The sequence below is a fragment of the Aspergillus glaucus genome (genome assembly GCF_001890805.1).
Source record: "Aspergillus glaucus CBS 516.65 unplaced genomic scaffold ASPGLscaffold_1, whole genome shotgun sequence".
NCBI lineage: Eukaryota > Fungi > Ascomycota > Eurotiomycetes > Eurotiales > Aspergillaceae > Aspergillus > Aspergillus glaucus.
This window is the reverse complement of record NW_019170453.1, coordinates 365,826-387,791: the sequence shown is the minus strand read 5'-3', so window position 1 is coordinate 387,791 and position 21,966 is coordinate 365,826. Positions and strand designations below refer to the sequence as shown.

The following is a 21,966-nucleotide window of genomic DNA, read 5'->3' as shown; positions in this document are numbered from 1 at the left end:
CAGTGAGCAACACTGTACGGAGTACAGGGTAATATGTAAATATTATTTTGCAATCCAGCCAAATACTGAAAAATAGGCCATTGTGATAATGTGAATTATCCCCAGCGGTGTGCTGCTACGTTGCTTCTAGTAGGGACCAACCAGGGAAGCTAGATGAGAACACGATCAATCAAGAACAGAGATCATCAGTTCGAAAGGTATATTAAGTGATATAATCTAACCACATTCAAATTAATTAAGGACCCCATCTGTGCCATAGCGTATCAAAATCAGATCTCAGGGTAACATATTACTAAGGAGTGTCCCAAGACTGGCTTGCTACCCAGAAGCCAAATATAAAAATCCGCAGTATAACCCCGATCCCACTTTCTAGCTAACGATGTCTTAGTTGTTATCCACTTGATCCTCGCCACCGTCCTGGCGATTGTAGTCCCCATAATTGCCGATGAAATTAGTCTGGTCGATGTCAACAGCGATATCTCCTGATTCTTGTCCCAGCAGACCCTATATTCACCAACGAAATGTGATTAGCAATTATCCCCATCATCCACAATAAAACAAGCCCTAACCAGTACTACTCACCTGAATGGATTGCTATATTTCTACGTCAGCCTATGCCCAACATCAAAATAGATTTCAAGCCTTGCTAACTTACCCCCAATCCACTAAGAGCATCATCAAGATCTCGACGGCGGTTGTCGGTGAAGCATTTTTCCAGCTCCTTGCGTATCGCAGGCTGGGCGACCATGAGCTCTCCGAGTTTCTTCACTCCATGCTCGGTCATGTTGGTTCGGTCGATGTCGGCGAGGGCAGTGAGGGTTTCGTCGAGTTGTTGGAGCTCGAGGCAACGGGATGGGATGGGGCTGGCGTAGGCCAGGGGGAGGAGGGTTAAGAAGATGGAGAGGAAATGCATATTGAAATGGTGAAATTGAAATGAGAGACTTGATAGTTGGATGGATTGAGTAGATGTGATGGTTTGAGTTGATGAGAGGGAAATGACCTGGGAAGTCGGGATGCTTATATAGCTTTTTTCAGGAAATTAGAAACTGGGATGTGATTAGTAGGTGTCCAGCGCAGGTCGTACTAGATCCAATATTCAATTACCCTGAACTCATCTTTCTACCCTATATAGTGACGATCATCTTTTTTTTTTTTTTTTTTTTTTTTATCGGGTACCAGCAATATGGCGCCACCATCGGATCGTGGCACCCAGGGTGTTTATGCTACCTTGATGGATACATATAGCCGAAGAAACTGCATATTTTATACGGAGTACTCTACTCCAAACTCGCGTTGAAGGATTAATCAAGTGAAGTGGTACAGCAACAACTCTGGGTTGGCACAATCAAACGCATCAACAAGGTCACACAAGCTGCAGGGGCAATGCAGGCATGGCCCCTGTAGAGCTCTTTATCTATACGGAGTAGTCTACGTGATTCTGGCTCGAGTAAAGCTACTGCATTTGGCTAGTTGCCAGAATCGAAGCTTCCCCCCCCCCGGTCATTCGATACTATGAGAGCTTCGTGACGGTCAACCATTTGCCGGTGTCACTGGCACCCGAGACCCGTGTTACACTATGCATTCCACTCAATCAAATGTTCCTGCATATGTGGAAGAGAGATAAGCTATGGAAAGCGTTATACTTTATAATATTCATAGATACATTAGCGTTCATAAGCATGAGGGTATTCTATAAGTGTCGTTATACAAATTCGAGTAGTACAGAATGCATATAGTCGTACCGAGACTCTTCAGATTTTTCAAATAGTGTGCGTCCTTTCTATAAATCGAGTCCCAATATGTTTCATAACAGTACTTCTTTGTGCATTACGCGGTTAGTAGCTACATTGTTATCTTTGAACATCCGAGTCTATAGTAACAGATCTAGCATATACGATTTCCCTTAGGGCTGCTGACACAACACACGCCCAATCCAAGCCACCCCTCGTACTATTGACATACTCGCTATCCTCGCTTATCTCAAAAACAACACCACTCTAAACCTATCCAAAGCACAACATCCACTAGAGCCGTTACCAATCACAGGGAGGCAAAAAAAGCACATCCCGAATATACCGAATCCCGAGTTAACTCCAGAAATTCTTCAGCTCTATCCACCACCAATTCCACCCGCATCTCCGTCTACCCCCTATATCCATACCCACTCCTGTATTCCGTGCTCCGTACAAGTTGTACAGTACGGACAACTCCGCAGCGTACTCCGTAGACACCCCACAAGCACGACCCATATTACAATACAAACCAACACCCCCCACGCACGCCACCGGACCCGACCCAACCGAACCAAAGAAAAAAAGAAAAACAAAAAGAAGCGAACCCTGGAAAAAGAAATACAAACGGCCCAGTGGGTCGGGTTCGGTCCGGTTCGGTCCTCTTACGGAGTACAACCTACTTGACTGACTCCGTACAAACCCAGATTCACCACCCTATTCAACTATACACAGTAGTAGTATGTATGTGGCCACCCTGTAAGATACTGCGTGCCCCGTACAAATACTCTATTTCCTCACCTGGAAGCGGACACAGTACTGCAAACAGACTAGAACACCATGTGGAAATCCAATAGTCGGAACCACTTCCCTGCCAAACGTGGTTCAGATAAAATAGCGGTCTGTGCAGGATACATCTGCCCTATTCCATATTGGTATAGAGTACAGTAGTAACTCCGTTCTTGTACAGATACGCTCGATATCCGTGCTCTGAAATCTGAAATCGCAAAAGTCTATTTAATAGTACTGTACCTGTACACGTACTCGAGTCAATAAAGTATGGGGCGAAAGGGTGGTTATACATGATACGAGCACAGCTCGTCAGCTTTGGAAAATCCCCGAAATGGCGGTGTTCATTGTTCACTTCCTCTTTCATTTTATAAATAGAGGCAAATCCCTACACTTCACTTACTCGACTCCTGAATCCTGATCCCTGATCAACATCGAATGGATACCAACTGTGGGGATAATAGGCCGTACGGACCATACTGTAAAGACTAAAGACTATATGCAAAACGACTATATTCAGTAGATCAACTAAATGTATGGAAAATAAAGCATAAACCAAACATTGACAACAACTCGGACCATCGCCTCCCTGCTGCCAATCACTTCATCTTCATGTGCGACTTTCATAACTGTACTGGGAAATCATCATAACGTTCGTGATCCTCATCATCGCTATGTAAATACGGAGGCAAAAACGTATACCACTGAGAAGGCAAAGTAATAAAAAAAAAGTAAAAAGAAACAAAATAACAGAGAAAAATAACGAATAAAATAACGAATAACATATAACATCACGATCATCGCTTAAGGCTAGAAACTCGTAAAGAAAGACATTTCCGAAGTAAAAGAAAAAGGAAAGAGCAAGTTTCGTCAAGAAACATCGAGACGGAGGCATGAAGAAAATCGAAAGGAATGATAGCGCTCGCTATGTAACGTCTCATAATCATCAGGAAAATGTCGGCATATCTCATGTAGTTCATCGTAGTAATATCGTGCTTCATGCCGTTGAATCTTTGCAGCCGTTATATATCCGAGAAAAATATAGCACGCGGAAATGAACCTTCAACCTCGAAATCAAACTGGGGTCTTTTTTTTCTGTCGCTTAATTGGCACGGATAACAAGTCGCGAAATGAATTTATTCGATAAGCAGTCAAAGTCACTGCGGTCGAATTTCGAGTTACCAGTCCGGCTCCGGAGGTAATTCTCTGCAAGGTACGTTAGTGACCATCTCACAAAAAACCTCGTGGTGACATTTGCCATACCGTGTTGTGTAACATGTTGTCGGACTTCGGTCATAGTGCTGCACACATCGGGGTTGGATGCCAGCAAGTGGTGGTGTTTCTGTGTCTCCCAGTCCGTGAAAGCGGGCAGTTTCTGCGAGATTGCCTGGAACAACCCCACAATAACACCGACTGGTGTTGTCTCCATGTCATTGCAGAATTTATCCACGGAAGCCGCATCCTAAAACAATTAGTCTCAATTAAAGAGCAGAAAATGAGAGAAAAGCTCACCGGTGTGCGATAATGCGAGTCGAACTGCATTTCTTCCCACACAGCCAAGAGAATGCAGGCCAAGATGAAGATGGTTGGCCAGTTCTTGAGCTTGTCACCACTGTAGACACTCGAGTAGAGAGCAGAAAGCTCCTCCAAGACGTCCTTTTGCAACTCACGCCACATGTTGGCCATAGCGCACTTGATTTGGAAGTTGATCATGACCGGTGCCATGGTCTTGCCGCTGAACTTGGAGGCGCCGTCCCGAATCTTGCCCAGGAAGTCGTCTTCATCACCCAGGCCCTCAACCATAGTGACATTCAAGGTCAGGTTGTAGGCGACGATCAACTTCAGAGCCTTGCGGATAACAGGCAGCTTCGTGCGGTAGTAGTAGCGGAAGGCAGTCTTGAGCATTTGTGTTAAGAACGGTGTGCCCTCGAAATAGTCGTCGACAAACTTCTCAAAGGTGCCGTTTCCATCGATGTGGCGGTCCAGGTAGTCGGACAGCATAGCATGTGAGATGCCCTCCATACCAGCCGACAGCTTGGCCGTCTCCACCTCGTACTGGGTAGGTTCCCGGTTCATTGTCTCAACCCAGTCAATACTGAAACATTGCTCGTCACGCACATAGACCTCTCGAGCGTTGATAGGGAGAATCTGACCATAGCCGTGGGTGATGAAGAGAGTCCGTTCGTGTTCCGAGAATCCCTTGATGTTACCCACGGAGAAGCCCATCGAGATATGGCGTTCGTAGTCCGCTTTCCAGTCCTTCATGAAGTATCCAATCTCCTTGATGTCAATGCGAGTGCAAGGCACTTGCCAGAGACGAGCATGCGAAGGCTGGCAACCAGCACAAGGTTCACCTTTGTCACACTATTCAACCCATTATTAGCTCCAGTAATTTCTCGATACAGTATAGTGAAGGAACTTACCGTCTTCTTCAGGAACTTGCAACGCAAGCATGCCCTCAGCTTCCGGATCTCACTGGCCTGTTTCCTTTGATCCGGCTTGAGAGGGCCCTTGCGCTTACCCACTCGCTTCTCAGTGTCAGGTTTTCCGTTCTGCGACTGTTTGCGAACCTTGGTGTCGTTTGTCTTGGCGGCAATAGGGCTCTTCCGCGACGGTTTCCGGGTGGTCGGAGAGACAGAAGAGGAAGCAGTCGACGAGGTTGACCCCGTAGACCTATGAGACACGGCTGAGCGCGTCGGCGACGTCGATTTCTTGCCTGGTACAGGAATCGGCCGCACAATAGCCACGGGACTAACAGCAGTAGGAGACTGAGAGCCATGCGAGGTGTGGTCGAACGACACGCGACGGTTCACGGGCATGAAGGGGGACTCCAGGTTGGTTTCCGATGTGGGGGAGTTGATGGGGTTCGAGATGTCAACCCAGCTACCGTAGGAGCCCGAGTACGACGACTCAGACAGACTTCTATCATGCAGCGTCTGGTTGGGGTTGATGAACAAACCCTGCTCGGGGAAAGAGAAGTCGATAGGACGACGCTCAATGGTGTTCCAACCATTGTCACTGCTCGAACTGCCCAAAGACCGAACCTCGAGGTATGTATCGGCAGGCGAGCTGCTGTCAATCACGTTGGGCGGTTCTGAGTAAGGGGACATGTCCGGAAGACCGTGAGTCTGAGGAAATGCCATCAGATCAGGCTGAAGGTCCTGGTAAGGGAACATCATATCGACGGGGGCTGATAGGGACAGATAGGAACCGTCCAGCAAACCCGTGCTCATCTGGCCGTGGGGAGCTGCAGGCATCAGGTCCATGGGAGGAGAAGACTGGATGGGCATCCCATAGCTGGCGGCGGTAGTGGTGAACGGAGGAGCGGAGGTAGGGTCATCGTGCTGCGGCGGCGGGGGAGGAGAGTATTGAAGGTGAGAAGGGAATTGCTGGAATTGCCAGTCGACCATCAACGGGTCGTGAGCAGCGATGGTTTGGTCATAGGGGTGACCAGTGGTGGCAGTGGCCTGTAGGGGCGAGATATCGCGTTGTACCCGAGCATGTTGGTGGTGATGGTGGTGGGCGTGGGCGTGGTGCGGATGTTGATGAGCGTGAGCAAGATGATGGTGGTGGTGGTGGTGGTGGTGAGAATGTTGGTCCACGGCCACAGGCCAGGAGTGAGACTGAAGATAACCTCTCGAGTCGTAGTCGAGCCCGATGAAGCCATCACTGGAAATATCAACATTCGACATGGTTCAACACTATGTACGGAGGAGGAATTGCGGCGGTGGTGGTTGATAAAAAAGGCCGGTCAACAAATGAGACACAATTGAGGGTTCAATTCATTCACAAGAAATGAAAAACAGCAGCAAAGTAACAGGGAAGAAAAGAAAAGGCAAAAGGCAAAAAATCAAATCAGCCTTGACACAGGTTGTACAAAAGGAATCTGACTACAGACAACAAAAGAGAAAAGATAAAAAAAATCAACAACGAAAGAGACGCAAAGAAAAGAAAATAATAATCCGGGGATGATAAGAAAAAATAAACCCAGCAGTTTCCAAAAAGAAACCGATAAAAAGAGAAGAAGAGAATTGTCCAGCAAGCGAAGAGAAGTGAAAGATGATACTAAAGAGCGAGAGAAAGCGAGATACATACACTTACAGCCTGTCTCTCTCCACGGTCCAGAGCGGTGGGGAAGAACCGCCGGCAAAACAGCGGTGAGCAGCAGGGCGGGTCACGCTAGGGGATCCCGGCAGTCAGGTTGGTCCTGATTGGTTGGGGGAGTCAATTACCGTAATTGGATTACTGCGATAAAATACAGCCAATGCTAATGCCACGGTGGCGCTGCTGGACCCATGACTATCAGAGTCTATCCATACAGAGTAGGTGGGTGTTTATGCCATCACATTACTTATTATTGTCGGGCTGCTATGGCATGCTTGACTCTGTAACTATTCAGTACTCTGTACCTAACCATAAGTATCAATACCCCTGGTACTGGTACTGATACCAACACTGGTACTCTGTACAGTACCCTGGAACATACCAGCCTGTCATTGGAACATTCTCGGAAAGGAAGATCAGTGGATCTTCAGATCCTCTCTCTGGCCGTGGAAATAATACCGTCAATACGTGGCATCGGACTGACCCCGCGGTGGACCAGCAGTGACCCGTGCTGGTCGATACCATTTATTACCGTATCATCTTACTCAGCCTCGGAAATACTTCGCCCACACACATCCACATCCGCATCGTCACCAGAAAGATACCTAGAATGAGGCTTCAAAATGTACTCTGTACTCTGTACAACTGTGCAAGTACACGCATGTACTCCCGGATCTCTGTACAAATACCTACGCGACCTCGATATTATCAGTGCTCTGACGATTGATGAGATCATATCCCTTGCCCACATCTCAACCGGGACTCAACCCGGTTAGGACCAAGTCAGAATGATAGATCAGGTCATATCATGCATTAACGGCCAATATCGACTGTGCATAGTAATACGACTAAGGAAGGACCTTGAGGGGTCTGCAGATCGAGTCAATTCACCTTTAGCCCTCTTTTTCGTCTACTCTGCCTGCATGAAACATGTCAGTACCGGTTGTTGACTTGCAGCCAGACACGCCAGCGGTGCAAGCCATACATTCTGTGTTGAGAGAGTGTGCGTATACCGTAGAGTATTTGCGAGTATGCAATGCACTCTCGAGCAATGGAAAAAATACGGCCGAATGGTTGGGATGCAGAATTTTTTCTTTGAATCGCCAGATTCAGTCAATCGTCCGTTAACTTTCACCCGATAAAAATAGGGCCAAGTTGGATCGACGCAAGCCATCGTGTGGGCTGGTCAAATCGCGATGCTTCGGACTAGACTAGTTTCTCGCGGATGCATTGCCCGATTGCCCGCAGAGTATGTCTTTGCGAGTGTACGTACGTACATACAAGTAGTGTCTTTCGGGTGTCGTAGTCGGAAGCTCGTGATGGCGAGACGATTCACGCAGGAAAAGATATGGGTTGATCGATGCAGATCACGGGACCGGAGTCATTCTTTCATCCCACTTACTCGTTCGGTCGAAGCACTCAATAACACTTTGCGGAGTATTCCAACCATCGCAATTCAAACCATTGAGATTGAGAAGCATAGATTCATTCAAAAATACTGTGTTATTCACCTCAATGAATACTCAAATCTTGTATGGAGTGCGGGACAACTGCACAGTTGGCTCTACTGCCCCACCAAACAAGACAATGGCCGTCCATCTGTATTCATCCCCCAGGCCATCCAAACAGAGAACAATATTAAGCAATTTCAATTCAATCTATCTACACTCATGATTTCATCCAAGTGAACAAAGAATCAAAAAAATATTAAATATACTGCCCGGAGCCCATGCCCGTCATCGCTGCCACGGGCAAGCAGCGTCGAAAAGTCCGCTTTTCCAACAACCGTCCGGCCACCAACTCCAACTCCAACAAACTGCAAGCCACAAGCAACACACCTGCACCCACTGCAGTCTCAAACCCTATCGCTTCCAAATCAAGTACAAAGACTATCATGAGTACGACCGCGGCAATACGCCCGGGGGTCCCGGCTCTCTTTACTGAGCCTCCAGCGATCCACGACCCGCTTATGACAGAGACCTCTGATCTCCAAGAGCAGACGCTCGAGAAATGTTTGCCCTTTTTGCAAGGTAATCAGAAATCGCAACGGGAGCCCTTTAGTCGGCACGGGGTCCCGGCACTTGGACGAGATGACCATATCGGTTTCCTGTACGATTCCCTGGAGGAATATCCAGACGACTTTGTGGCACTGGATGCTAGTCGTCCCTGGATGTGTTATTGGGCTCTGGCGGGGTTATCCCTACTTGGCGAGGATGTCAGTAAATTTCGTCAACGGTAGGGATCATGATCATCACTGATAAGCGGGAAATATCGTTTTTTGACTTCGTGACTTGTACAGGGTGATTGCTACTTTTACACCCATGCAGAACCCCACCGGGGGCTTCGGCGGGGGGCATGGTCAGATGTCTCATAGTGCCTCGAGTTACGCCGCCGTGCTCACCCTGGCTATGGTTGGGGGCGAAGATGCCTATCGGCTGATTGATCGGAGGGGAATGTGAGTTGTCCTTGTCCTGTAGCCTGTTTAGGGAAGTCGTTCCGGATTTCTAACGTGAACTGTTTCAGGTGGAGATGGTTGGGGAGATTAAAACAACCAGACGGAGGCTTTAGAATCTGCGAGAACGGAGAAGAGGATGTGAGGTAGGCGGTTTTCGCTCTTATCATTTGTTGCATGGCGCGTCTTGCTAAAAACGCTCTAGGGGCGCGTATTGTGCCATGGTGATCATCTCATTACTCGATCTGCCACTTGAGTTACCCGCGGATGCGCCAGCTCGCCAATATGGTCTAGAAACATTCACAAATGGCCTTCCGGAGTATCTATCAAGATGTGAGAAACGTTATCTCCACACGATGGCGAACGGAGCTAACGATGATCCACCACAGGCCAGACATTCGAAGGAGGGATGTCCGGAAGTCCTGGTACGGAAGCGCACGGGGCCTATGCTTTCTGTGCTCTGGCGTGTCTTTGCATTCTGGACCGGCCTGAAAAGGTTATCCCCAGGTAAGATGAAGATCAATGGGCATGCATACATGTCGCCACCAAATACTAAGGCTGTCTCTTTCAGGTATATGGATATTCCTTTGCTTTTGTCCTGGCTCTCCGCTCGTCAATATGCCCCCGAAGGAGGTTTTGCGGGGCGGACCAACAAACTAGTAGATGGGTGCTACAGTCACTGGGTGGGCGGCTGCTGGCCATTGGTCCAGTCTGCTCTGGACGGCATGCAACCAGCCGCCGCCCCGAACAAGGCCTCTGGCAATCTCTACAGCCGGGAAGGTTTGACGCGATACATTCTAAGTTGTTGTCAAGCTAAGCGAGGACTTCGGGATAAACCCGGAAAGTAAGCAAAGCTTTCGATTAACCTTAGTGGGAAAGTTGTGGCTAACAGGAAGCACAGGCATCCCGATTCGTATCACACCTGCTACACGCTGACAGGCCTGAGCACGACGCAGCATCGGCATTACCATACAGACACAAGCGCCACTTCCAAGGAACCCTTTGCGTCGGCGTTTTCCTGGAAATATACGCCCGTCTCCAGCAACGTCAACGACGACACAGACGTAAGCGTCTTCGAAGAGGCAGACCGAGTGAACCCGGCGCATCCACTGTATGTCATTCCCCACCAAGCAGCCGAAGACATGCGACTTTGGTACGAGAAGGAGCCATTGGATTTTGCATAGCATAGCCGATATACCTCCCTCATCACGGAGTATCCGTACATAGCTTGGGGAGAAAACGGAAGTAAATGGAATTCTGGCGAATTGACCTCGAAGCCTTTCCCTCCCCCCCTTACCTCGTACGCGCAGGGTACAGCGTGCCTCGTACAGATCATGATGCGTCCGGACCATGGAGGATGGCGACAGCTGTCATGCTCATGGATCTTTTATCCCATTGCTTATCTCCACAGAACAACTCATCGCTGCATAACCCCCCGTACAATACGGACTCGAGCTTGCCTCCCCCTTTTGTTTTTACCAGGTATTCCTTGTACTTTGGTTATCGCCATCGCAATTTGTTACTCGAACGAGGAATATCCGTCGAGTACAAGTATTTATTGTCACCTGTATTCCGTACTCCGTACGGAGTCAATCATGCCCCTCTAACCTGCCCCTCCGAATAAAAATAAAATAAACTCAAGTCTGAGTCGAGCCCGAGTCCGAGGAAGCGGTCAATATCTCAATCTCAACGACCTCTAGCGTAATTGCAAACGCGACGAAAAAAGATAACCAAATCTATTCAAATAGACCACAGTTCAAAGAGTCTATTGCATTTCCAACTGATAACATGCCTGTTTCCATTTTCTTTCGAGGCAACGAGGCAACGAGCAACGAGTCAAGGACTCGGGTCCGCAGAATCATAAACCTCCGAGGGGCTCGATTTGAATGGCCATGAGCGATGCCAGCACATCACGTCGCCGTTGCAACTGACAAAACAAAAGAAGCTCCCAGCAGAGCAGTAAGCATAGTTGGTTATCTTATTGATACTTGGTAGTTGTCGAGATTTGGAAATGCCCCACGTTGTGTTTTCTCAACCTTTTTTTTTTTTTTTTTTTTTTTTTGTGCTGTCGTTTCAATTGAGCAATAAAACAGTTAAGAATCTATGTCTATTGTACTTCTAATTTCATATTCTACGGAAAAAGCACGTCCATAATCCTTTGAACCCAATTGAATCACAATGTACTACGTCCTCTACCTAAGCAGTACGTCCCCCGCCATAGCTCTCAACCCAGCCCACCAACAACCCATCCTTAACCACATAGAACCAAAACTAACCAAAACAAGGCCTCTGCAAACGCCGCCACTGGCCCGATCCCCTTTACTCCCCCTACAAAACCACAACCCCCTCACCCACCACTGGCCCAAACACCGGTCCCAACCCCAACACCAACAACCCAGGCTACACCTGCACCGTCCGCGTTAACAACCGCGAATACCAAACCGACACGATCTGTGAATCCGAACAACTAGCCCGCGAAAACGCCGCCATGCGCGCATACCTCATCTGTCGCAATTTCTCGGTGAACGATGGCATGTACCCCACGGGTCATGACCATGGGGGTATTGTGCAGGGGGTGCCAGTTGCGATTGGGACGGGGAGAAAGGGGCGGTTTCAGTATGGGAGTGATGGGTTTGGGGAGGTTTATGCTGGGGTTGGCAACGGGTATGGAGCTGGGAGGGTTGGGAGTGAGAGTGGAGCGAGTAGTGGGAGTGGAGGGGTTTCGCCGTGATTTTGTCTTGTGCTGGGATGGGGATGGAGATGGAGATGGGGAGGTTATGATTGATGAGTTATGACTATATCCGATTGATAGATTTGGCATGGCATGGCATCTGCTGTTTTTGAGTTTTGAGTTGGAGATATATTTCTGTGCCTTATCGGCACGTGAACATCGTAATTGCATGGCTCGAACACATAGCCTCAATGACCATTGCCTTCGCAACATTACTTCAATGCTTCTATGATCGCAGAACTATTGAAAAGAAACCTGGAAAGAAGTGGTTCTGCCCAAAGGTGTACCATACAACACTGGTGTTTGTCCTGTTTGCCTGTATAGCCCCTATGACGTAGGTCGATCCCCAGACCAGAAACAACCAACTTGCAAACAACACGGAATGATGCAGTTTTTTCTACTGATCAGTTGATTCATCTTGAAGCTACTAGATATATGTACAATTGTTATTTGATACATTTAATTTATCCTAGAATTGAACTACAATCACCATCACCACGATACGGAGTTTTAGAGCCATGACTTGACTACCACGCTCGCTACTTTGTCCCTAGGAAAAGATATTAAGTCATACACCAGGAGGACATTTCATCTTGTTATACACTCAGGCAATTGCCGTGACATCGTCTTAAACATGCGCCCCCTCCGCGTCTCGATACCCGCCGTCCAAACCCCATTGCGACTCCGTGGCAACCCAGGAACGCGATTGCCCATCAGACCTTTTCAAGCAATCCGGCCTGCGCAACGGATACCATTAACACAGTTCCCAGTTGCGGCATATGGGGTACGGCATTTCGGTCTCTCCAGACTTAAAGCAGCGGACGATACGTTGGAGCGATTGGAAATTCGGGAGGGAAAGGATCTTGGGAATGACAAAAAGACCAATGAGAGGAGGAGATTGGAGGAGATGAACAAGGGTACGTTGTATCTGATTCTCGATAGGGATGTTGCTAACGATTGCAGGTAAATTGTTGACAACACCGTCGAGATTGTTCAAGCTCTTGATGCCATTGACGACAATTGACCACAACCCTAACCACCGAGGTAAGTGGCAAATCCCAATAGATGGAACAAAGACAACAGCTGACGAGCCAGACATCGAACCAATCGCCGTCCTAATCCACCCCCAACAACCCCTCTCCTACCTTGAACGTCTCATCCAATCCGAAGTCCCCAAAATCCGCGGCGAAAACGGCCACTATCGACCACCGTCAGTGTCATTCATTGCCCTCCAACTAGAACAAGACGCCATCCGACCCAGGAAAGCCATCTACGAAAACACAGACACAGAAGCCCGCAAACTAGGCGAAGGGGAAAGCGATGCTGTCCTTGAACGCCGCCGCCGGCCCGACGACTCAGACGACACCTACAGCTACTTGCGTGAACCGGAAGAAAGCCAAGCTCAACCAGAACGGCGCTTTGTAAGGTGGTCACAGTCGACTGAGATTGGCGATTTCATTCGGGATGCTGCACGCACGCAGGAGTTCATCGTGAGCATTGAAGGTGCGCCGGCTGGCTTGGGTCATATCCGCGTGACTGTTCCATCCTTTGACGAACGGACATATTTCCTCCGCATGCGCCTGCGCAAGATCTCAGGACGGATCCAAAGCATTGCAGAGATCAAACATGACTGTGACGTCGTCGCTCACCGCGGTGCCCAGCGCGTCGCCATCGGCGGCTTTGGAATCCTCTCATTTTGGTGGTGTCTGGTTTACAAACTGACCTTCGGAACTGAGCTCGGTTGGGATACAATGGAGCCGGTCACCTACCTAGCCAGTTTATCCACCCTAATGGGAGGTTATCTTTGGTTCCTGTACCACAACCGAGAAATCTCATACCGATCCGCGCTGGACTTTACGATCAGCGCGCGACAGAAGAAACTGTACCAGGCGAAGGGCGTGGATTTACGTGCGTGGGGGTTCTTGATTGATGAGGGGAATGCGCTGAGGAAGGAGATCAAGAGTATTGCGGCGGAGTATGATGCGGATTGGGATGAGATACAGGATGAGCAGGATGAGAGTGTGACGCATGCGTTGAAGAAGGAGAGGCTCCAGAAGAATGGAAAACAAGAGAAGAAAGATGATGAAGATCAGGATGCTGATGACTGATAGGGGTTGTTCTTGTATGTATTATTGTCTTGTCTATACCATGTATGTACGTTATACAAACTTGATTTTGTTTTCAACACTAAAGATAGGGAACTACTCAACATAAACAGCCTGAGGGGGCACAACATGCTTGTGAAGATGCCCATTGATGACAATAGCATGCAACTTCTTCTGGTCCTGAAGAACCTCAAGATCCGCCAGCGGATCCCCATCGACCAGAATAACATCCGCATAAAACCCAGGCGCCACCTTGCCCAACTCCTCCGGATACCCCATCATCTCGCCTCCCCAAGCGGTAGCAGCAACAATACTCTCCATGGGCGTATATCCGTACAAGTCCACCATATGCTTCAGGTCCCGCGCATACGTCCCATGAGGAGCCCACGCAAACCCATAATCTCCACCAGGCATCACGCGAATGCCCCGTTTCCGCATCTCCTGCATCGCCTTGCACGCCGTGTCAACCTCGAACTTGATACCCTTCTTCGCGGCCTCTTCGGCCGTCAGACCGTACGGCGTGGCTTCGCCGGTGCAGGTGGTATAAAAGAAATTCAGCGCCGGCGCGACCCAAACACGATCTTTCACGGCTTCCAGAATACTCATCCCCTCATCGTCAATGAAACTAGCATGGTAAATCACATCCACACCAGCCTGAACAGCGAACTTGACGGAATCAGCGCTTCTGGCGTGCGCGCATGCCCGCTTACCCTGCAAATGCGCCTCATCCACCGCAGCCTGCGTCTCCTCCAGCGAGAAATACGTCTCCGTACTCGGCATTGTGGGATGAATATCATCCCCACTCATACTAAGCTTAATATTATCCGCCCCAAGCTCAATAAACTCCCTTACCCGCTCACGCATCTGCGTCGGCCCATCCGCATACCGCGAGATACTAGGCACAATCGCACCCCCCGTCGTCGTAATCTCAGGCGCATTCGCGAGCGTCCTCGGACCCGGGATCATACCGGACTTAATGGCACCTTTGATCGCGACGTCGAGACGGGGCTGCGCGGCAGCGGCCCCGAAACACATGGTATATCCGCAGTCGAGGAAGGTCTTTGCGGAGTGTGCTGTGTGCAGGACGTGTTCTTCGAGTTTTAGGTTGGTCAGGCCGTCGAGGTCGGTGGCGTTGTTCCAGCTTAGATGTGTGTGGGCGTCCATTAGGCCGGACATTAGTGTTTTTTTGCCCTCGCCGTCGATGACCAGGGCGCCGCGGGCGGTTGAGGTGTCGATGTTCTCGCCTACGGCAACTATGCGTTCGTTTTCAATTAGGACGTTTCCATTGTAGGGGGTTTGGCCGGTTGAGTCCAGAATGCGAACGTTTTGGAAGAGGATTTTGGATGGGTCTTCGGCTTGGTGATTGTTGATGGTGATATCTGCCGGCGTGGGCCGGTACGGCGCGTTGCCAGTGGCGATTGATCCCATGATTGAAGCACAATTTGAAGATTTTGTTCATATAATGTTGAGGGGCATTCTGCTCTGTCTTTGTATGTCCACACAATGCCCCCGATTACGCAGCATGACAGGGATCAAGCGGGGTTGATGTATCTCTAACTCCCAAAAACCCAGAGTTCATGCAACTAAACCGAAGGCTACAGTTTTCCTCTTTTTATTTGTTGTGTTTTGATAGGGTTCCACCGGGTTCTCATACTAAAGAGTCCTCATTTTGCGGCGCAGTGACAAAGGTACGATATTTGCCGCTGCCATTGGCCATGATCCAGGTACTGATCTACTTACATTAACCACAACTAATTCCTTGAGCTTTCCCTCAAAACCGCGCCACATTCATAATAATGTCTCGGTCAATTTGCATTGGGCATTTATGCCTCAATAAAAACTATAAAATGAGGCCAATTTCGGGTCGACATGCCAATCTTTAGGGTTCCGCTGCGCACATCTCAAAACGGACTCATAAGTCAGACCGTCGATATGCCTCAGCTCTGTGTTCGCACCCGCGCACATAATGTCTTGATAGTCGCCATTTCGAGGTTCCGCGCTGCTTTGTGTAATGGGGCGAAAGCTTCTTGTCGGACGGCGGGTACGTCGACCTTGTCCGATCCAGCTCTGACATCAAAGCAAATACTCCCTTTCGCCTAAACGGCCACATCCAATCGTGAACCCAGATGCGAACCTTCTCTTTTCTCCTATTGCCGAAGGCATCATTTTCATTGCTACTTGAGCCGTCTACCTTTTCAAGCTGAAGATGCATAATCAGCTTGCTCCTCACTTGATCGCAGGTAATCTGGCACTTGGCCATCGGAACAAGCAGGTTTTTCATCAATTGGTTGATTTGTTTATCCCGATCAACCATGTCTTGTATATCTTCAGAATCCAGCGCATTTCTCAAATGATCCACAAGATTATGGAAGTCCATGATATCGCGACCGAGGTTTCTGATTTCTTTAGGGGCATTTCGTATTGTCGATATGAATTGGTAGACTTCGAGAGAAGTTTTCGTTGCCATATTTGCTATTTACAGGATGGATGCAGCTGTTCCAATGGCCTCCATTATGGATGGCTGCCGTTGGCTTCGTAATGGGACAAGGGGGTAAAGCAGGATTCTCAATGTAGAGTGCGGTTCGGCTCGTGTCAGGGAAACTTAGAAGATGTTCTGTGGGATAGTAAACAAAGCTGGAAGGCGTATCGATAATTGGTCTATCTATTGGTTGCACTCCGTCCGGAGCAACAGAGAAGAAATCACTCGACATGTTCTCTCTTTAAGATCAGGCTCTCAGCCTTGTCTGGTTGGTTTCTCGTAGCTTCGCAGTCGGTCGTTTCTTTTTATGTATGTTTGTCTATACCAGATCTATGCCTATCAACGCCTGTATGAAAACCTTGTTACGAAAGTGCCCAGATCGCGACTCGCAGGATAATCTTTTTGGCTATGTGAATGATGTTTCTTGTATCTAACACTCATCAGTTTCTATATCTGTATAGGTATCCCACCTTTGAGTGTGTCTGATATGGGGAATGATTCTAGTTTTATGTCTCTTTCCTGGATCTTGCTATTCCGTGATGAGGAAACATTGCAACTTGAGCATACCCAAGCATTTATTGAGTATTCTTGACCACATCAAAATAACAGGTTTTATCACCAATTCAAGAGCCACTCCAATTCAAGAGCCACTCTTAGCAAAAAAAAAAAAAAAAAAAAAAAAAAAAAAGTTGTTTGGAGTGTTTGTTCTTTGATGCCATGGAGGCCTGTCTAGTGAGGCACTCTCTGTTTTTATCAGTACATAATGATGATTTTGTCATGACATTCACTTCTGTACCACAACTTGCCTTCTTTATTCTTATTATCCTCCTAGATTCTTACTCTCTTGCTGCTTTCCGATCCAACATTCAAATATGTCATCTACACGCACTTGGTTTAGAAAAAGCTTAGTTGAACCCGGCACTATAGTCTCCTTCGCTCTGCCATCCCCATCCCGATGGAAGGTCCTCGAGCAGGTCAGCGAGATCGAATACCAGATAGATGAAAGGGCTCTTTGCCCTCATACGCCGCCATAAAGCTCCTATGCCGCAATACACGTCGCCGCAATCAGGAAGCTTTCATGAGAATCTACCTGCAGATCCCATACACAGGAACCGATTCGCAGAGTCTTGACGATCTAGCCCAGCAATCTGCGACCTACACTCCCATCGAACTCGAAGCCCTGCAAGCGATGACCGAAGAAGGCTTCTCCATCATACCTCAATTGTATGCATGCTCGGAAGGCCAGCAAGATTAATCTGGATGGGTTCCCGGGGGTTTTATTACGTACCTTGTGTGGCAGACTGTCCTGGGGGTTTGCCTTGGTGGTGAAACGGGCGCAGTTGTGTTTTGGGAACTGCCACGAGGTCAACGAGATGACATTGGAAATGCCATCGAGACTGGATTTGAGTATGTCCATGCCTCTCAACCTTAAACTCGTTTTCATTGATATTAACACAGACATCATATTTTCAGTGACATGATGAATCTCGGTTATTATCCTATGTTTGCCGGGCCGAAGAATCTAGTCTGGAATAACAGAACCAAGACTCTGTATGCCACGCCTATATTCCAACCTTTAATATATCTACTAACTTGTGTTTCACAGCTACTGGATCGGATTTCGTGATTGCGAACTGAGTGACCCAAACGCGAGATGGAGTAATGCTCGTCTGCCTCATTACTACCTAGTCAAACTGCCCAGGGGGGAAAGGTGGTAGGCTGGGGATTGGCAACCTAACACTGCACAATGGGAATACTGAATGGTGTTTATGGCTCAGGTCCCTACAGTAGGACTTCAATACCTGGTTACTGTTGTACAATGCCTTGGAATAAGGTGGACTCCTGTGTGTCAGCACCTTCCGCGCCGTTTTCATAATCGTCGTCTTCGTCAGAGGAGGACTAGGGGGTGAAGAGAATGGTGGCGATGATGGCGGCGACGGTCTTATTAATTAGCAGGAGGGTTTACGATGCATTTCGCTGGTTGATGGGCATCTTTTGAACAGTACCATGTTTCTTACTATCGGAAGAGATACTCCTTTTCATAGTCCATCATTCCAAGGCTTCGTGACTTGTCAGAACCGTAAATACTGTAGCATCGGCTCCGCGACGCTTGAACCGACTACAGGTACAAGAAGACACAAGTTGATAAATCGTTCCAGCCTCAGACACAGTTACGTGCTGAAATCAGAAGTCCAACACTCCGACAAAATATCCCCATGTTGCTGCATCAACGATTGAATAGCTGCACTTGCAACTTGAGACCCGCCAACAGTCACATCCAGTGAACACAGGCCTTTCATGACGATATCAATTTGCTGTTTCCAGATGCTGTCGGCACCATGCTGTGCGTCCTCTTCGCAAGAATATAAAGAGACTATATTCTCAATGGCCTTCTGGAATGTCGTTGCCGTTAAGCTGGGAGTAATATGATAAGCGAGGATGGGGACTTCGGCACCGAGGCCGTTCTCGAGATTGAAAAGCTCTTCTGTGGGTAGTAAGAGTACGCGCTTGACTGTTCGGGCTACCGATGAGACCGCTTCTTCTTGGTGGGCGCGCATGGTTGAGGTTATGTCGGCTTCAGTGAGAAAATTGTGATCTCGCAACGACTCGGCTAGTATGAGGACACTAAGACCCCAATACAGTGTGATAGAAACTGATTTGCGTTTTTAGTCTCAGGTCAGATCCGTGTAGTATATAACATACCAGCAGATGTTCTGGACCGTATAGAAAGACGCTCAAGGTTGTCTATACAGGTACTCATGAAAGGACAGAATGATTGGTTAAACTTGCCAACGGCTGTCATAGTCGACGCGATAGTTTCAGATAATTCCAAAGGGATGCGACTATGACTTTGCACATGGCGAGACACGGAGCCTTTGACTTCAACTATCTGCCTCCAGACGCAGAATGCCTCCGCGACAGCTTTCTGGCATATGCTTGGAACGCTGTTATTCAGATCTGGATGGAAATTCCGATTATCGAACTGGCATAGGTCGTAAGATTCTACTTGGTCTAAGTTGTTCTTAGTTGGTATTTCCCTTCTGAGGGGACAGTCGGACATACCTTTCGCATGGCTCGAAATACCCGGCAATTTGCAGTCATGGTCTGTTGTAAGCGCTGCTCCGATGTCACGGATGTATCCACCCCAGCGCACAACACTCAGACTCGCTTCTAAGAGAGCGCCATATACGGAATGCGATCCAAGAGTAACACAGTATTGCTTGACAAGTGTATCCAGAGAAACAAGCTTCTGTAGACCCGTATCAAGGAATTCATGCGCTACGATAGGCTCAGTTGCCCCGTGAGCTTTGGTTGGAATGGCAATACCGTCAAAGAGCAGGGTTGCATATACAACTCTGAACGAGCGCACTGACTGTGCATTTCTGAGGAGTGTTCGCGCTTGAGACCAGGCATCATGAAATGCATTTTCGAGTGGGTCGCAGGTTGTCTGGTTTTCATTCGAGCTATTGGTGATCAAACTATCAACGGAAGTTGATGTTAGCTCGGTTGAGGGCAGCCACTGGAGCGAAAATACTCGAAGAACCGCTTTCAGTGCAGCATCTGACCGTCCCCGTGCCACTGAAGTCAAGCGATTGCCGTAAATATCGCTGAAATGATCCAGGAAACGGACTGTACCCAAAATCGTCATCATGCAGCCGGCATCTCTAAATGCCAGCCCAAAATCCAATAGAGAGCCATCCGTCTGTGATATTAAGGCCTGTGATTGAGGTGATGCATTGCTCGAAAGCAAATGGTGTTCTGAGTCTCCGTCCCCCAATCGGTAGCGACTCGCTGTTGCATATAAGTTGCAGTCATAATCCGCAAATCTAGATGCACACCCCGTGACAATGGTATCGTGAATCCGTGCAAGACGTATGTCAAGGATAGTGGCATCGAGTTTCGAGTTCAATAGACGGATGGGGCTATTTAATGAACTGCCAACGATATGTTGCGGATTTGGCCGTACACGAAGCCGGTCCTCCTTAGAAGCTTCAACTGACGTTACAGCATCAGGTGCGAGAAAATCCGGTAATTCCAAGCATTCATTGCTCTGTTCGAGATAGTCAAAATCTAGCCATGATGCCAGGACGTCATGGCCAGCCACAGCATCTGCTTGGAAGTCGCCACTAGCTAGACCGGGGTATGCCTCAGCTGCGCTATCTGAAGTGCTCTGCCTTGTACGAGCTCGCCTAGACCTCTTATTCTGTGATTGAGAATCGACAAATTCAAATGTGCAGGCGTGTCCTAGGCGCTTGCAATGAGTGCAGGATACATCTGTGTCTCCAATTCGGGGGGATGAGAAAAAGCAGCGTCGCTTAGAACGTCGACATGGGTCGCAGCTTGAATTTTGGCGGCGTTGTGGTAGCATATGTAAAGTTCGAATATGAATAATAATATGAAAAGGAACATATAATGATAGAACAGGGATATAAAATAGTCTTCTGGAACGAAGTCAATCAAATGCCTGAGGCATGAGTCACAGATGCACAAATCCGTGCACAAATACTGACTCATCTTTGCATAACTAACAAGCATAACTATTGCTACATTCTAACGGAGTAAACAATCAAACATCCTCCCCAGCAGCCCTCCTCAAACAACCCACCACAAACCCCGGATTACTCAAAAACGGCGAATGCCCCTCCTGACACCTCTCTACATGAAAAGTTCCCTCACCCTGCGCAATCATCCTCTCCTGCACAGAAAGCGGCAACGCATTGTCATTCTCGCAGACAATGTACGTACTGGGGATCTCGCGGTAGGCTGTGTACATAGCTGGCACGGTTAACGGGCCTACTGGGAACGAGCCTAGGTGAGTTAATGCCTCGTCGATGTCGGCTGGGTCGCAGCGGTTGTAGAAGATGTCGCGGATGGCGTGTTTGGGGAGGATGATTGCACCGTCCTGTAATGGTTAGTTATTGCATGTTTGAGATATGGCTGAAGGAATGAGGTAGTACATTGGTGAATTGCATTCCTCCATTCTCCTCCGCATACTCCTTCTGTTTCTTCTCCCGCTCTTCCTCTTCCGGTGTGACGGGCTTTATCTGACCCACGTGCGTCTGGCCCTTTGGCAATGCCATAGCGCACATGTAAACCAGTCGCAGGACACTGGTAGCATAACCTTGCTTCAGGCGTTCTTCCTTGCCCAGACCCTTAACAGCCTCGGACATGGCGACTCCGCCGAATGAGTGCGCGATGGCGATGACATCTTGACCGAGATCGAGTTTCTCCATTATGGTCTGGCGTACGGCCTGCGCATCCTCTTCCCATGTTTGTAGGGGTGGGCTGGAGTTCACAGAGGGGAGGGCTACGGCTGTCGCGGAGTAGTTGTGGTTGGAGAGATGGGTGATAAGGCGCGCGTAGTGGCGGGGGATGTGCCAGGCGCCGGGGATGATTATAATTGCTGGGTTGGGCATTTTTGATAAGTTGAGCAAGAATAGAATAAAGAAAAATTGGTAGAGTATTTCTCAGGAACAATGGGGGTTAGCGCGAGTAGATACTTTATATGGCCCGTCGGTTCCGCAGCTTGGCTTCCATCGGATCCGATGAACTCGAGTATACCCAGGATCCACATC

The 21,966-nt window shown here is 48.5% G+C and overlaps 11 protein-coding genes across 11 annotated transcripts; 4 read left to right on the top strand and 7 right to left on the bottom strand.

Annotated features, from left to right (window-relative positions):
* Positions 1-240: 240 nt before the first annotated feature.
* ASPGLDRAFT_41034 (uncharacterized protein) lies at positions 241-1,046 on the bottom strand. Its single transcript, XM_022545320.1, has 3 exons — positions 656-1,046; positions 583-594; positions 241-504 (listed from the first exon to the last, which is right to left on the bottom strand). The coding sequence occupies exons 1-3, from the start codon at positions 911-913 to the stop codon at positions 385-387; spliced, it is 390 nt and encodes a 129-aa protein (XP_022405761.1). The 5' UTR covers positions 914-1,046; the 3' UTR covers positions 241-384.
* Positions 1,047-2,991: 1,945 nt separating this feature from the next.
* ASPGLDRAFT_197213 (uncharacterized protein) lies at positions 2,992-3,434 on the bottom strand. The gene is made up of 2 exons (XM_022543051.1): positions 3,172-3,434; positions 2,992-3,117 (listed from the first exon to the last, which is right to left on the bottom strand). Exons 1-2 carry the CDS (start codon positions 3,302-3,304, stop codon positions 3,044-3,046), a joined length of 207 nt encoding a protein of 68 aa, XP_022405760.1. The 5' UTR covers positions 3,305-3,434; the 3' UTR covers positions 2,992-3,043.
* A 187-nt stretch (positions 3,435-3,621) lies between these two features.
* Positions 3,622-6,211, bottom strand: ASPGLDRAFT_115999 (Zn(II)2Cys6 transcription factor domain-containing protein; the record flags this gene model as incomplete). The annotated part of the gene is made up of 4 exons (XM_022539737.1): positions 3,622-3,725; positions 3,783-3,981; positions 4,032-4,883; positions 4,943-6,211. The coding sequence occupies 4 exons, from the start codon at positions 6,209-6,211 to the stop codon at positions 3,622-3,624; spliced, it is 2,424 nt and encodes an 807-aa protein (XP_022405759.1).
* A 2,141-nt stretch (positions 6,212-8,352) lies between these two features.
* Positions 8,353-10,259, top strand: ASPGLDRAFT_115858 (CAAX farnesyltransferase subunit beta RAM1; the record flags this gene model as incomplete). The annotated part of the gene is made up of 7 exons (XM_022539718.1): positions 8,353-8,858; positions 8,923-9,078; positions 9,147-9,221; positions 9,281-9,408; positions 9,465-9,582; positions 9,647-9,919; positions 9,977-10,259. The coding sequence occupies 7 exons, from the start codon at positions 8,353-8,355 to the stop codon at positions 10,257-10,259; spliced, it is 1,539 nt and encodes a 512-aa protein (XP_022405758.1).
* Positions 10,260-11,150: 891 nt separating this feature from the next.
* ASPGLDRAFT_41028 (uncharacterized protein) lies at positions 11,151-11,836 on the top strand. Its single transcript, XM_022545319.1, has 2 exons — positions 11,151-11,278; positions 11,361-11,836. The coding sequence occupies exons 1-2, from the start codon at positions 11,254-11,256 to the stop codon at positions 11,804-11,806; spliced, it is 471 nt and encodes a 156-aa protein (XP_022405757.1). The 5' UTR covers positions 11,151-11,253; the 3' UTR covers positions 11,807-11,836.
* A 604-nt stretch (positions 11,837-12,440) lies between these two features.
* ASPGLDRAFT_62674 (uncharacterized protein) lies at positions 12,441-13,914 on the top strand (the record flags this gene model as incomplete). The annotated part of the gene is made up of 3 exons (XM_022548561.1): positions 12,441-12,723; positions 12,770-12,850; positions 12,890-13,914. The coding sequence occupies 3 exons, from the start codon at positions 12,441-12,443 to the stop codon at positions 13,912-13,914; spliced, it is 1,389 nt and encodes a 462-aa protein (XP_022405756.1).
* Positions 13,908-15,440, bottom strand: ASPGLDRAFT_41022 (uncharacterized protein). Its single transcript, XM_022545318.1, has one exon. The coding sequence runs from the start codon at positions 15,337-15,339 to the stop codon at positions 14,008-14,010; it is 1,332 nt and encodes a 443-aa protein (XP_022405755.1). The 5' UTR covers positions 15,340-15,440; the 3' UTR covers positions 13,908-14,007.
* A 222-nt stretch (positions 15,441-15,662) lies between these two features.
* Positions 15,663-16,273, bottom strand: ASPGLDRAFT_41021 (uncharacterized protein). The gene has a single exon (XM_022545317.1). It carries the CDS (start codon positions 16,223-16,225, stop codon positions 15,824-15,826), a length of 402 nt encoding a protein of 133 aa, XP_022405754.1. The 5' UTR covers positions 16,226-16,273; the 3' UTR covers positions 15,663-15,823.
* A 1,195-nt stretch (positions 16,274-17,468) lies between these two features.
* Positions 17,469-18,028, top strand: ASPGLDRAFT_30819 (uncharacterized protein; the record flags this gene model as incomplete). The annotated part of the gene is made up of 3 exons (XM_022543982.1): positions 17,469-17,614; positions 17,691-17,797; positions 17,997-18,028. 3 exons carry the CDS (start codon positions 17,469-17,471, stop codon positions 18,026-18,028), a joined length of 285 nt encoding a protein of 94 aa, XP_022405753.1.
* A 402-nt stretch (positions 18,029-18,430) lies between these two features.
* Positions 18,431-21,032, bottom strand: ASPGLDRAFT_196251 (Zn(II)2Cys6 transcription factor domain-containing protein). Its single transcript, XM_022543050.1, has 3 exons — positions 19,454-21,032; positions 19,094-19,402; positions 18,431-19,043 (listed from the first exon to the last, which is right to left on the bottom strand). The coding sequence occupies exons 1-3, from the start codon at positions 20,757-20,759 to the stop codon at positions 18,562-18,564; spliced, it is 2,097 nt and encodes a 698-aa protein (XP_022405752.1). The 5' UTR covers positions 20,760-21,032; the 3' UTR covers positions 18,431-18,561.
* Positions 20,958-21,807, bottom strand: ASPGLDRAFT_114844 (alpha/beta hydrolase; the record flags this gene model as incomplete). The annotated part of the gene is made up of 2 exons (XM_022539641.1): positions 20,958-21,293; positions 21,349-21,807. The coding sequence occupies 2 exons, from the start codon at positions 21,805-21,807 to the stop codon at positions 20,958-20,960; spliced, it is 795 nt and encodes a 264-aa protein (XP_022405751.1).
* Between the last annotated feature and the right edge of the window lie 159 nt (positions 21,808-21,966).

Excerpts from the sequence above, each read along its gene's own strand:
- ASPGLDRAFT_197213 (XM_022543051.1), bottom strand. The coding sequence starts at position 3,304 with ATGTTATTCGTTATTTTATTCGTTATTTTTCTCTGTTATTTTGTTTCT. Across the intron at positions 3,118-3,171 it reads CGATGATGAGGATCACGAAC|TGGCAGCAGGGAGGCGATGG; the intron begins GTTATGATGATT and ends AGATGAAGTGAT.
- ASPGLDRAFT_41034 (XM_022545320.1), bottom strand. The coding sequence starts at position 913 with ATGCATTTCCTCTCCATCTTCTTAACCCTCCTCCCCCTGGCCTACGCC.
- ASPGLDRAFT_41021 (XM_022545317.1), bottom strand. The coding sequence starts at position 16,225 with ATGGTTGATCGGGATAAACAAATCAACCAATTGATGAAAAACCTGCTT.
- ASPGLDRAFT_196251 (XM_022543050.1), bottom strand. The coding sequence starts at position 20,759 with ATGCTACCACAACGCCGCCAAAATTCAAGCTGCGACCCATGTCGACGT. Across the intron at positions 19,403-19,453 it reads TATTTCGAGCCATGCGAAAG|ACCAAGTAGAATCTTACGAC; the intron begins GTATGTCCGACT and ends AGAACAACTTAG. Across the intron at positions 19,044-19,093 it reads ACGGTCCAGAACATCTGCTG|TTTCTATCACACTGTATTGG; the intron begins GTATGTTATATA and ends AACGCAAATCAG.
- ASPGLDRAFT_41028 (XM_022545319.1), top strand. The coding sequence starts at position 11,254 with ATGTACTACGTCCTCTACCTAAGCA. Across the intron at positions 11,279-11,360 it reads CTACGTCCTCTACCTAAGCA|GCCTCTGCAAACGCCGCCAC; the intron begins GTACGTCCCCCG and ends AACCAAAACAAG.
- ASPGLDRAFT_41022 (XM_022545318.1), bottom strand. The coding sequence starts at position 15,339 with ATGGGATCAATCGCCACTGGCAACGCGCCGTACCGGCCCACGCCGGCA.